Below are 14,120 nucleotides of genomic sequence, written 5' to 3' on the forward strand. Positions count from 1 at the left end.
CAAAAGGAGTAAGCGACCCAAATGTCCTGACGGACAGGTGCATAAGCACATTGTTCTCTACCCACACGATGGGATGGGACTCAACCTTAAAAGGGAAACTCTGTCCCATGCTACACCGTGGATGACCCTTGAGGACGTTGTGCCACGTGGAAGAAAGGTCAGACACAAAAGGACAGATAAGCAGTTGAATCCACAAAGACAAAAAGCAGGATGGTGACTGCCGGGGGCTGGGGGAAGGGGATGGATGATTTCCTGGTTAATGGGGACAGGCTCGGTCTGGAACGATGACAAAGTTCTGGAGACAGACAGTTATACAACACTGTGAAGGTACTTCATGTCACCAGCAGTTAACATGGCAAGTGTTACGTATACTAGTGCAGTTAAAAAAAAAAAAAAGAGCAACGCGTGTGCACGCGGGTCCCCACACCTTTCTCCGGCCTTCTTCCTCGTCGTCGGTGCGCGGGCACGCCTGGTCGTTCAGCAGCGGGCTGACCAAGGGGGAGGCCTGCTTGGTGTCGGGGCTCAGGTTGGGAGACAAGATCACGCTGGCGGGCACAGCTCCTCCCTGGGAGTTGATGGACAGCTCTGAAAGGTGAGGGCTACCAGTCAGGGAGCCTATTTGGGGATGAGAAGTATTAGAGAGAAAAAAAAAAAAAAAGTAATTCCTTCTGGGACCGGATCGCTACTTTCCATTTTTGCCCAAATCAAATCTTTAGAACCTTGACTACCACTCTGCACATCGGATGCGCTTCACGATTTTCTAGTTTTTCTGTGAGTTGCGGCTGCCTTCATACTAAAAATACCGTAGTATGAATGAGTCAGGGGAGCCAGAGTTCTGTGATTAATAAGGCGGAGAACTCTGCTTGGGGAATGTTTAGAAGCAAAGTGGATCCCCAAACGGGAGCTTCAGCTCCTTACTACTGCCTGAGCTGCTACAAATTATTCCAGAAAGACAGTGTCTCTACCACCAGGAGACATGAGAAAGGACTAGAAAAATAGAGCTATTCTAAAAGGAAACTAAATGGCTGATGTACCGGGACAGACTACGCCTTGGAAACAACGGGCCGCAGCAAAGGAAAGGACGAGCAGCTAACTCCCCATTCTACCAAGAACAGAACTCCCCATTCTACCAAGAACAGAAGCAAGCTTATTATACCTGGTGATGGCATTCCGGGTCTCTCTCACTGTTTGGGACAGAAACACTAGCACCACATGCAAAGCTGGAGGTCATTACATTATCACAATTCCCCTTGATGAGTCAAAAAGTGACAGGTCATTAATGATTCCTCTGCAAAGGATACATTAAATAATATGAAAATGTATCATTACCTATTATACGTCAGCCAAAGGAGAGGGTGTGCACGTGCAACGTTTCGCCAACAGAATTTTGTGAGTCTCCAAACCTCAACCCATTGAAGCCAACCGGGACGTTTCAGAAAAACACTCTACCTGCGTGCTTCCACCTAACACATTTGTTAATTCTAACACAGGTTTGCTAGGGCTAGCGCGAGGGTCGACGAAGTTCAAGGAGCCTGCAGTGCCGTCTGTTACCATTCTAAGGAAAGACGATGTAAAACGCTTTCTCATTTTCCAAAATGCGGTTTCAGCTCAAGGCTATTCCGCACACTGACAAGGATCTCGGAGAGAAGGTGAAGTGCTGTTTTCTGGGCATACCCCGTTTTCTTGACAGCTATCCTCTCCCTCTGGATTCATCCATATCCACTTTGAAATTACAAGATGGGATGGCCTGGAATGGAGGGTAGTGAACTTGGCATCACAGTAGGAATGAACCAACCATGAAAAACCACCAGCCCCCACCCCGTCCCAGCTGGACCAGCTAGTGGTGTCGCCAACACATGCGGGGAAAGCCAGCACACCCAGAAGAACAGCAAAAAAGCAGATGTCCCGCTACAGGACTATGGGTCAGTGCAACAGTCCCCAAAGAACGAGACTTGAAGATGTGAGCAAGATTAAAGAAGTTTGCGTTTTAAAAATCCCTCCATGGAAATCCTGGCATTTTTAATACGCAGCACTGTTAAGACAAAGACCCGTGCACCCCACACTCCACCAGACCCAGCGAAACCCGGAGAAAAAGGCCAGAAATTGCTTCACAAATGTCAATTTTATTGACACTAGTGCACAACCGAATACAATGATTTTGAAAGAACTGGAACTTGTCAAATAGAAATAGTGACAACAATTAGAACCGCAAATGTTTCAAGGGTCTACGCTATTCTCTTTAAGAAAAAAAAAAAAAAGTCACAAAAAGGAAAAGTGTCATCACTACAAATAGGAAATAGGAAAGAGAAATTCTGGCAGTCTGGCGATCCAAACATTTCATGCATTTGTGAGTCATTGTATCCGAGCAGCTTTTTTATCTGTCCACCATGATCCGGCAAAATGGGGGCGGGGCTTACCTTCAGCTCTCACACTGTGCGTGAGGTCAGGTGAGGCAGTTCTAAGTGAGAGCATGCGGGGCCTCGGTTTTGCAGGGATGTGCAGCAGAAAAAGCACTCACGTCATCAGTGAGAGTTGGAGCCAAGAATAAAAAGCAGTTAGAGAAGGCTGGTTTGGAGGAGGAGAGGGGGTGGGGGTGGGGGGACAGTACCAATCAGGCCCTGGACAGCATCCAGCAGCAGACAAAAACCACCTGCCCCACTGGGAGGGAGAAAATGCGGGGGGGCCCCCCCATCAAGCACAGGCACTTCTACCCTCCAAAGGTCAAAAGCTATTGCCCTGGTGAAGTCCCCCTGGGGACGCTTCTAATTTAGTAGACTGAAAGGATGAGCAGACAGACCAGGGTTCCAGGAGATGTCTGTCCTGCCGAGAGGGCAGGGCACGTTTCAAAGAAAACAGCCATCTAGAAGCATCTACACTGGACCACGTCAGAGACAGGATTCAGAAAACGGGATAATGGCAGTGAACTTCATGACAACCCGTGTTCCTAGGTTGAGGAAAGGACAGCCCCAGGTCAGCCACAGCTTGCTGGGGGACAACCTGCTGCGCTCACTCACGTAGCCGAGAGATGTGGGCGACCGGCACCTTTACACATGCAACACACAGACTCATGGAACAACCAAAATTAGGGTCGCCCACTTCCGTTTCTGGAGCGGCTCCTTCCGCTAGCTTTGTGTCTACTCCGAGGGCCCCAGACAGGAAGGCTGATGGGTGTATTTAACAGCAGGACCAATAAATCAATAAATACCAAGCAGCCCGGTCTAGAAATCTGTCCACAACTCTACAGAAGGGGAAGGTCCAAACTCTGAAGTTCAAGTTTGCTCGTTGGAGCTGCGTCCACGGAGAGTAGCCGTCTTCTCCCCTTGCAAGTGAAATTACTTGAGACTTTGAAAATTTATAGGTGACGTGGTCCAAACCCAACTATGCAGCTCACTGACCATTCAGCAATCCGTCAGATATGCTGCAGAGGGTAACCGGTAGAATCTGGCACCTTGATGAGAAATTAAAACGCTCGTTGGACTGATTATATTCAAAGTGGCGTCCACGTAGGGTCCAGCCCTGGGCAGGTGGGAAGAGCTGGGTCTTTAAGTCAGTGTCTACGCTACGGTTACTTGAACTACATGTCCATGTAACCAATTTTCACTGAAGGAGTCCATTCCACAAACACACACGGCTGCTCTGTATGAGAAAACCAGCCCGCTTACCTACCTAGCTTATCAAGCCTGTTCAAATCATGAAGCTGGTTACCTGCTTTGAAGGCACAGCCCCAGGTGACGAGAAGAGGAAACTGTGACTGATGTTCTCGGCTACTCAGTGAACTCATTAATGCCTGGGTCCTTTTATTGTTGTTGTTTTTTTTTCCCCCTCCGTGACAAACTGACACAAAGTAATTTCTTTCAGGGATGGGCTCTAGGTAAATAATTTGGGAGGATTTTTTGAGAAAGCACCTGGAGATTAAGGCAACAGGTGGAAAGAAGCTTCAAGACCTTAGAAAAAGACCAGTTATACTCCAAAAATCTGGAAGCTTCAGATTCTTCTAAAAATTATTTTTTCCTATTTCCAGAAATTGCCCTGCATTTTTCCAGTCGCAACTCTCCAACCCTCCACCTCTTCCAAATGATTTCATGACCCCAACACGGTCCCCCCCCTTCCCTGCCATTAACCCATATCAAGAGGGCTGAGTTTATGCTACCCCCACGGACTGGAAATGCCATCACCGATACTGCTCTCAAGAGAGGCATTTCTGGCAACTGCTTTTAAAAATCCTTTTAAATGTACACATTCTCATGGCACAAACAATTATGGAACTTCAAATTAGCATAGCTGTATTTACGGATTCAATTTTTCACCTAGCTGAAAAACTGACTTAGCTTCTCTATCTTTTTAATGTAAAATACATTCATACTTATTCGCTCCTGGCTTTTCTGGGGAAGCTCTGCAGTATCACCCCAACTACAGTATCTCTGGACCAGCCCCTTTTCAAAGGTACATCAACAGTGGGAACATGGTTTATGACCATCGAGCCAAACTCAATGCTCATCTCCCCGCTTTTTGGGATTGGGCACAGCTGCATGGTAACCTCCTCTGATTGTATTAAGGCTTAAAAACAGACTCACACATGTCTGGAAAAAGAGAATTCCCACTCCATTTTCCAAGTCATAGAAAATGGCATTTGGAAAACTTAGTTGTACCTGTGCTCTATTTTAAATTGTTCAATACGTTGGTAATCTTAGTTTTAATTAGCTAAGTTGTTTTTCCTGTTAAGTGTTTAGAAAACCTGGTAATCATTTTAAAAATAGTAACCCAGAGCAGGTCTGATAGATACTCGAATATCTAAGAATATTGATTGCTTTCTCAATTCTTCTTTTCAAAATTTTAATAAGTACAATTAGAACAGGATGCTGATTATTCACCTTTCCCCCAAAGTTACCTGGGCGAGCCTCTAGATTCCACTCAACTATCATGATTTGTCTCCTGGCATTTGGTTCTAAAACAGAGATTTTATCTCTACATACCCAGAATATGTTCCAAAGGCACATGTAGGAAATTCATTACAGATGTAGGTTTTCATGGATCTTTAAAAAGGCTCTTTTAAAATCCATCATCTCCTTCTAAAAAAAGAATACAATGAACCCTCCCTGGAGATCGCCTGCATTTGAAAGCCAGTTATCAAAAAAGGTCAGTATTGGGCTGAAAAAGGGTAGTATCCCAAATGGACAGGATTCAGTCGGGTGATAACTCAGCTGGGTGTCCACCCCAACGGAGTATGTGAAAAAAGCTGACGATGCTTTGTTAAAATTATAAGGTGTCACGAGAAAAACGAGTTCACAGAATTAGCAATCCTGGTGGTGCTTGCTGTCCTTTTCTTGATAATGGAGGGTGTTGAGGGTAATGTGTGTATGTGCCTCTTATTCTCAGACCAAGGTCCTTTAAACAAAGTTTCACAAGCAGCTAAGCATCAGCTTCAGTGTTCATCACCCAGCAACTCAGAAAAGCAACCACAGTGCAACGTGCAGTGAAACAGAGACATGCCTATGGATGGAGCAATGACAGAATGTTCTAGTGTGCTCTCACGGAGAAAAGAGAAAGGAGAATTTCTCTTTGTTCACGCATGGTGGTGGTGGTGGCGGTGGCGGTGGCGGTGTTGGGGGCAGTGTTTGGGTTGGGGAACACGGTGTTTCGTACCAATGAAAAATACCATCTTGTACTCAGGACAAAGCTTTAGCCATCAGTGGGAAAGAGCAGTTACAATGGACAGTTTTTACAGCAAGGTACCTGTTAGGACAAGTAAAAGCCTCTTGAGTCTGGATTAACAAGAGATATTAATATCGTGCATACACGGTTACAGGAGTTTGGCCTTCCGTGCTCAGACAATCCCCAAGCTCATTGTTACCGAAGAAGCCAGCACCCTTCCCGGTGATATAAATCCATGCTTTACAGGGATGCCGCACTCCTAGACCGTGGAGAGGGGAGGAAACCAGACAGTATCTGTGACAGCCTACATTCTGGGGACGCATCAGAACTACTAATAGTTTATTTATTATCCATGAGGAGCCAAGTGGGGCTGAGCTGGGCAGGGTCTCCTCTATGTTCCCAACCAGCCCCCGCACCCACCGAGACAAATGCCCAGCTAAATTCTCTTATAGACACCAACTGTGGAAAGTGTTCTACCCCCATCTGAATGGCTGGTCCCTATCAAAACAGGAAGCCAACCCTTTGGTTAGATGTCCAAGCTCCCTTGTGCAAGCTGTGGCCACAGATACGCTCTGTTTCCATGAGACCTCTCCCCCAACTACAGTGATCCTGCTCGCTTCCAAAGACCCCCCGCCCAGTGCACACACAGTACAAAGTGCAGGCTCCTTAGAAGACAAAATCAGACAAGTGAAGTCTTCATTTGCCTTCTAGTCCCCAACCTCAGTGAAATGGGGGTAGGACCCCAGCATGCCTCCGTGTTAAAGCTTGCTGTTTAGAGAACAGGATCACTGTAATTCTAGAGGAAACAGGTATTCCAAGTACAAATTGGTATTCAGCAGTGTAAAGAAAAAAAAAAAAAACCAGACATCAGACAGTGCTCCAACAATGCAGGGAACAGAGGGTACACCATGCTCTGAGGATAAAGACAGAACACTGGGGGCGGGGTGGGGGGCTTTTTCCCTCCTAGGTAGGTACATGCTGACAGACAGTGCATACAATGGAACAACAGAAAATGTTTCCCCAAATTTATTAAACAAATGACAAAAATGAGAATGAAGTCCCCAGCCTTTTCTATTGTAAAATTTGGCGTATTAGACATTTTTAATAAAATATTTTATCTCTAGTATTAAATATACACACAGAAAGAACAGAATGGAACTGGATTAATCATATAGGCCAAGCTTGTGAGACGGGGTTAGTCGGGTGTTCACGGCAACTTTCCACGCAGAAGGGGGTGGTGAGCGTGAGGGACTGGACCATCGGGCCTTGAGGTGTGTGTGGGGAGAGGAGCAGGTGTGTGGTCTGCACTAAAGAAGGCCTGTCTTCGGTCGTTCTGTACATCGCTGCAGGCAGAGTGACAAATTCTTTACTTCCCCCAAAGGAACTTTGAGGCCCGGGGGGAAAAGGAGCTGTTAGCCTAGTTTCATGAGCCAGAAAGTTCGTCTGTGGGTAACGACACACCAGTCACACCACTGTGGGCTCCAGAAGGAACCTTCTTCTGTTTCCTATTTGAGAGCCAGTAAACAGCTCTTGCAAGAGAGCAGGAAACTGCCTGTAGACTCCCTGTCCCACTGCCACCTCCATCCCTTACTTGAAAATAGAACGAGCCGATCCCTGCCTGATGCTTTTTACTAAGTGCGCACGCACGCGCACACAGTCCTCACTCGCGCCCCCCGCTTGGGCTGCGGTTGGCAACGATCTGCCATCACCCTTCGATATTCTGCGACTGCTGCCCCGCAAGCCCGCGGATCTTCCGGTGCCCTCCCCGCGACGGCCTCTGTGGCACCAGCCTTGCAGTTCACCTAAAACTTGCTCTCGGCTACACACGTGGATCGGACGTCCCCTGTCAACAGCTGACTTTTTATCCTCCCTGCTTTCGGATCTGAAGCCACCCCGAGACATTCCAGAGTAACCTGATCTAGAACCCATGCAAAGACCCAGAGGAGGTGCCTTCCCCCGGGAACGACACCCGAGGCCGAAGAGATGCCCGTGTCTCCGGGCGAAGCTAAGGTCTGTCTACACCGGCACGATTCTGGACAAATCAGTCAATTCAGTTCCGGAAGCTTTCAGGAAAAGAAGATTTTCTCACTACTTCCCCAGGTCCCTCCAGGGGATGCTGAATGGCTTTCACTGCAAGAGAAGAAACGTTCCTCGTGCTAGAAGTGTCATTTATGTTTCTTAGAATGATGTCCTGTTTCCTTTTTTTTTTTTTTTTTTTGGTCAAAACAAGACACTACCCACCACCTCCCAAACATATAAAATGGCATACAAACGAGCATCTGCAGCTCCTGTTTGTAGAGGAATTACTTGGAAATCTCTAGGTTATTTGAGGAAACAGTAAGTAGCCCTTTTCAACGATGGCTCTAAGCAACGGGCAACCAGGTCCTGACAACATAATGCCAAATCATGGAGTTGGGGCTTTTTCTTTCTTTCTTTCTTTTTTAAATAAGAAGAGAACAGCTTCTTATTAAAGTGGCAAACTTATTTTGATCTAAAAGTCAGTGGCTTCCTTTCAAAAACCAGCGAGTGGTGTTAGAGGTACGCACGAGTGTACACCAGGGAGCCCATTCTCCTGCACTGTTTCACTCAACTGAAACAGACGGAATGAAACTAACAAAGAAAAAGCAGAGCCAGTAAATCCTCTCAGGTCACCCCAGTTGTGTTTGTTCATCACTTACTGCTCTCCGAGTTTATTAACGAGCACTTCTCCTCCCGTGTGCTCTCACGGATGTGGTGAACATGGCTGAGTGTGAAACTCATCCGACAGCCACCAGTGGTGGATTATTCTGAAACAGTCACTCCTTTGAGGTTCAACAGAGACTTACTCCCTATGGCAGCAATGGCAGAGAAAGATTCTGCTGCGGCTTGATTTATCAAATCTGCGGCGACAGACTCATCCCTTGAAACCAGAGGAAGGCCCACCAGCTTTAGAGTGACTCCGCTCCTATCAGAGAAGGAAGGCTTATGGCCTCCGAGAGAGAGAAGATCCAGAAAACAGAGCCTTTCTTAGGAATGCAATTCTGAGGTCTCTTTAAATTCTTGCTGAGACGAAGAGTGATTAAAACAGAATAAATTCAAAATAAGCCCAGTGATGAAGAGGGCCCCCAAGTTTCTTAATTTAAGGTTGGGCCAATCACGGACTCATGACAGCGACCGCACCAAACTCATTCTGTGCTGAATACGGAGTAACATTTTAAGTGGAAAAAGTTGACGGATCGGAGGTGAACACCGATTACAGATACAGAACAGGAAGCTGTACGCGTATGCGCGAGTTTTAGCAGAATTTAAAAGGATAGTTTAATCTCATTAATTTTTCCTTCTTTTAGATACTGCTTCACAGTACAATCAAAGGGCTTCCAAGGCTAGGATGCAAGCTGAGTTTCTGATTCAACAGGGGACAGGCTGGATTTTGCATACGTGGTGCAAATTTCAAGAGGCTCAGGCTGTATTTTAGTTTTGCAGGCCTGGCTTTTTTTTTTTTTTTTTTTTTAAAAGCATTGCTGGGTTTGAAATCTTCAAAGAAGCTCTTGAGAATAAAATCAAAATCATTCACATTTCAAGTGCTGGCCACGTGGCACAATTTGGAGCTAAGTCTGTGAGAAATCCCCAAATATGAGTCACATATGTGGGGAAGAATCTGGCCCACAGAATTCCTTTAATTAAATGCCTGTCTAATAAAATACCGTCAATGGCATACAGATGCCTGTCAAAGGAGCTGGCGCAGTTCGCTTTAAGTTCCGGCACCCATTAAATGCCTTTCTTCACGCTAAAAGAATTTCTTGCATTTTATTTTGCCCTGAAAAACAGCAACAGAAAAATCAACCATGCGAGGGGCTACAATTTGCATACTTTGAAATACCATCTCACAAAAGATACGAATGCAAGGGGGCCCTGGAGGAGGCCTGGTGGCTGGAAGGTGTGTTTCTATAGATGGTTTGTCTTCTATCCGAGGCCTTAAGGTTTCCTATTTCATGGAGCAGCTATTACCTAAAGACCTGGGCTCCTTATTGATTCAGGAGTCCTCTGCACTAGCTGTTGTCTTAGAAAAACAGACAGACGGGTCTTGGGAAACCCTCTGGAAACTGGAATGAATCCACAGGTCACCTGTCCACACCCAACCCCATCACTGGTCTTTCCTGCATCCTGGGTTCAACTCTGTCACGCACGTGTCCTTCCCTGCCATACCGTGTGGCTCTGGAGGCCATGTTAAGACCTGGGGAACCAGAAGCACCCAAAAGGTAGAAGGTGGGAGGCTGGGGGCTTTCCCTGACTTCTGCACGGTGAGAGACCACATCTCCTGTGCGAGCTGGCTCTGCCGGGCTCCAAGAATGCTTAGAAGTGCTCCCCGACCCATGCTTAAAATCTTTATTTGTGCAGAGCAAGCTCCCCCAGAGGCAATTAGTGGATATTTTCAGCACTTTAGGCTACATGGCTTTTGAACAAACCATACTCCTTCTCTGTTAAGCACCATTAATCACATCAGGATTGCTGCTTTCATAAATACTGGCCCAGAAGCAGAAATTGAGTCACTTGGCTGGTACGAAACCAACCAGAGGAAAACCTGATGAGCTACCCTAAAAAGGGAACGTCCATCAACACAGAACTAAGTACACTACCATTGATCAGGTGTTTTTAAAACACTTCACATAAAAACAAACAGACAAAAATCACTCCTTTAAGCAAAAAGCAAAACAAAATAATTACTGGAGCGTGTTTTGCTTTGGAGGTTTATATTTGCTGATTCACACTGTATGCTGGGTAGGTTAATACCCAATGCTCATTCATACTTCTTCAGCAGGCTGCTGTGTAATTAGAGGTAAAAAGAAAAGTCATTTGAACAAATCACCTTCACAAATAAACCACAGGATTCCAAATGGGACTCTGCTTAACTCACATTGGACTACATTTTTATACAGCAGATCGAAGACATCTTTTTCTAAGTCCAGAACAGCATACGCAAGAACACGTTAGAAGTGCAAAAACCCCACAACAGAAAGAGCAGTGCTTCCTATACATTATGGACTGTAACTGTCTTAAGTCAGGTCTCCACGATCCCTGGTCTCCACATCTGATTTTAATTATTAATCTGCACAAGATTTTCCAAAATTAAAGTACTGAATAAAAAATGTCCTATTGCACTAAGAGGTCACACAGACCAGAGCTAAAGGGCCAGGGGCCAAGGTTCAAGTTCAGCTTCATCAAGCAGTAGCTGTACGACTATGCGAAGTGTCTCGACTTCAACAGGACAAGGTTTGTCATCCACAAAATGAAGGTTTCCCCTAGACGATCTCCAAGGTCCCTTCTAGTTCTCAAGTTCCATGATTCTGTTAAATATAGAGATCTAAAGCAAGATATCAATAGACTACTTCAATGAACATCTTCCAAACCATCCAATAATCAGTTTGATTCATCAATCATGCATTGAATCAAATGATTAGGAAAATAAGACAATAAAAAAAAGTTCGTATAAAAATGAATTACATTTTCAGCATCTTCAAAACCAACTTGTCAACATTCGTGTGGACAGATAATCATTTGGGAGCCACAAGGTCAGTCGATATGTCTATTTGTCACAAATGGCTGCCAATTTCTTCCCTTCTTCCTAAGTACGTGGAGCCCTTCCCTTGTCATCACGCCACACGCAGGAATTTAGTAAGGCAGTTGGCATGGTGGCATGCTAGGGATGTATCACTGTTAAAACTCTTTTCAGTTACCTGGTAGTTAGGATCTAAAAATTTGATTCTACAACTCATCTTTTTTTTTGAAAAAGTACTAAAGACTGCAAAGTACCAAGTAACAGGCATTAATTAATGAAAGTATTTCATTGATGATGCTTTCCTTACTGTGCAAGCAAGCCAGAAATTTACCTGTCAGCTTCAACATAGTCCACCAGATTCTAGAAGGCAACTGTGTCAGGCTGAGGAGTGACCCAAACTGCCCAGCAGAACCATCTGGGGAACCCAAGTGGCATCCCAGACCAATTAGATAAAAATGTCTGGGGTCAGGGCCCAGGCATCACTGATTTTTAAAATGTAATGATTTCCTTGTGCGGCTGAGGCCGAGAAACAAGCATGATAAAACCAGGTTCTTTGATCTAAGATGCAGGAATGCTGAGTGAAAGGCACTGGCAGAAGTGGGCAAGATTTAAGAAGAAATCAAACCTCTTACTACATACACTTATTTTCCTACACATGGAAACTTCTCGAAGTCACTGTTTCCAAGAGAAGACCCTGTTCACCCAAGTGTGAACGTTAAGAATGTACGTAATAACCAGCCAAGAGGCAGCAATACTGGAAAACGGTCCTCTCTCTGCTGCACATAAGTCAAAAAGGCAGGCCTTTAGTGCCTCCTGCAAGATCTGACTGCCCCCTGCATCGCCCCTCAACCGCATTTCTGTGTTTCAATTTGAAATTCTGACAGCCAGTTATAGCTTCTTAAAACATAACTAACAATTTGACCGACTGATGTAAATCCCAGTCAAACCAGCAAACCCTTAGAAATCAGTTCCACCTGACATCCTTTACATCACTTCAGAGGAGGTCTGGAGAGAAGACAGACTATTCTCCCTATTCAAATGTTCATTATTCTTGACGGAGATTTCACCCACACTTAAATCTTAGCCAGCAATCAACTTACAAACAGGCTTGAATTATGTCAATCCCTCACTTTCTGAGGCTCCAAAAAGCTCCAAAAAGCTCCAAAAAGCAGCACCTCCTCTTAGAGAGGGGGGAAAAAGTAAAACCAACACCTTCCCTGGGATCGCAATGATAGTTCAGTCCGAACATTCAATTGATAGCAGCGTGATCTGCACACAAACTCAATACACACAGAAGATTTCCACATAAATAAACACCCTATACACATGATCAGATTCGTAAGAATGAATTTCTTCCTCGCCTTCAACCAGGAAGATAAACAAGCTCCCGGTAATTTGTCCTCATGTCTTATTGTTTATCTTGTCCAGTTTTTTTTTTTTTTTTTTTTTTTGGAAAGCAAGCCCACTATGCCAAGTTTCCTTTTTCTTCAAGATTTTAGAGTTAGGCATACCCTATCCAAACACGGCTGTCCAAAACTTCCTCCAACGAACATTGATTAAAGATTAATGAGTCCCTAGGACAGATCATCTCCATTGGAACCCTGGAGTCAGGACTCCAGGTTCCCAACTCTTGAAGCCTGGCCCTCCTACTCCGCCTCCTCTTCCTCCTCACTCACACGCAGGCCGCCCACCTGCTTCGGACTTCTCCGCATGGAAGGGGAGCCCAGCACCGCTGGGTTGCCAAATGTGAGTGGCTGCCTCAAAGGGGTCCCCATCTCAGAGTCTGAATCGCTGGATTCAGTCCCGCTGCTGGTGGAGCCCTCGGTCACGTGCAGGGGTGCCCGCGGGCTCGCCAGGCCGCCGGCACACGCGGACCGCCCGGCGGGGGTCTTGGAGGTCGGACCCACGAAAGGTGCACCATTAGCCAGCATTCTACCTCCCAAGGCGGCCAGGCTGGCCAGTCCTCCCTTTTCGGGGCCGTCAAGCCCATCCAGTGCCTGTGGGGTTGTCGCCACCTGGCTAAGGATGAGCGGGTCGGTCTCTGACCTATTGTACCTACTGGGAAGATTCCGTAAGTATGGCCTCTGCAGGACGGGGGACGAGCTCTCGGAAAGAGGGCCCTGGCTCGGGAGAGCCTCTTCTCCCGTCCTTTCCTCTCTCGGGTCATGCCCATTTTCGGAGACATAGCCCTGAGACCCAGTCCTGTCCCAACTCATATTCGGACTAGACTGTCTGCTACCGGGGGACAGAGGGGTGGCTGGGCTACTACGACCGTCCGAGCCCCTGAACAGCTCATCTATCAGGGAGCTATGTCTTGGGAGTCGGGGGCTCCCGCTCATATCAAAGGTTAGGTCTGCGGAATCATCGTCGAGGAACTCTCTGGAAGGAGGCCGGGAGGACTTCACGGAGGGAGGGGAAGCCCTGAGCCTAGCCTCGGTCCGCCTCTCATCCCTGGAGAGCAGGTACACCCCACTGGTCAAATCACCCTCATAATTGTCATTTGTTTGGGACTGGGACGCTTGCTCCCTGAGCAGGTCGGACTCGCTATCTACGTCACTGCAGTCAATGAAAGGAATGGAAGTGCTGCTGCCGCGGGCAGCCCTGGATGCTGGACCTGTGCTCGGCTGCGGGGGCTGAGCTTTACTCTGCTGGGTCCTATCCTTAACGACCTCCTCCTCTTCGTCGGCCGCCGCCCGCGCGGCTCCGTCCGCCTTCCCGCCGCCCGCGGGGCTCTGGGGCAGCGCGGGGCTCCGGCGCGGCTCTTCGGCCGGGGCGCTGGGCTCCTCTCCCTGCGGGCCGCCGGCGGGCTCCGCGCCTTCTCGCGGCGGCGGGCTGGCACTCTGCTGCGCCTGCGCGGGGCGGGGCGAGAGAGGGAGGGCGGGGTCAGAGGCTACCTTAGTAACACCCGGTAAGCTTCGAGCAGCAGCGCAAG

General features: G+C 47.0%; 1 protein-coding gene across 3 annotated transcripts in view; it reads right to left on the reverse strand.

Annotated features, from left to right (window-relative positions):
• FARP1 (FERM, ARH/RhoGEF and pleckstrin domain protein 1) overlaps positions 1 to 14,120 on the reverse strand; it is a 267,734-nt gene that overhangs the window by 42,426 nt on the left and 211,188 nt on the right. For 2 of the 3 annotated variants that reach the window (XM_080799514.1, XM_080799516.1), the window contains exons 13-14: positions 13,803 to 14,037; positions 428 to 615 (exon numbers count right to left, since the gene is read on the reverse strand). In XM_080799514.1, coding sequence (XP_080655640.1) covers positions 428 to 615; positions 13,803 to 14,037 — 423 coding nt within the window. The remainder of the gene's footprint in view (positions 1 to 427; positions 616 to 13,802; positions 14,038 to 14,120) is intronic. The other variant, XM_080799515.1, reaches the window with a different exon arrangement.

This window comes from Martes martes (genome assembly GCF_963455335.1).
Source record: "Martes martes genome assembly, chromosome: 3".
In the NCBI taxonomy this organism is placed as follows: Eukaryota; Metazoa; Chordata; class Mammalia; order Carnivora; family Mustelidae; genus Martes; species Martes martes.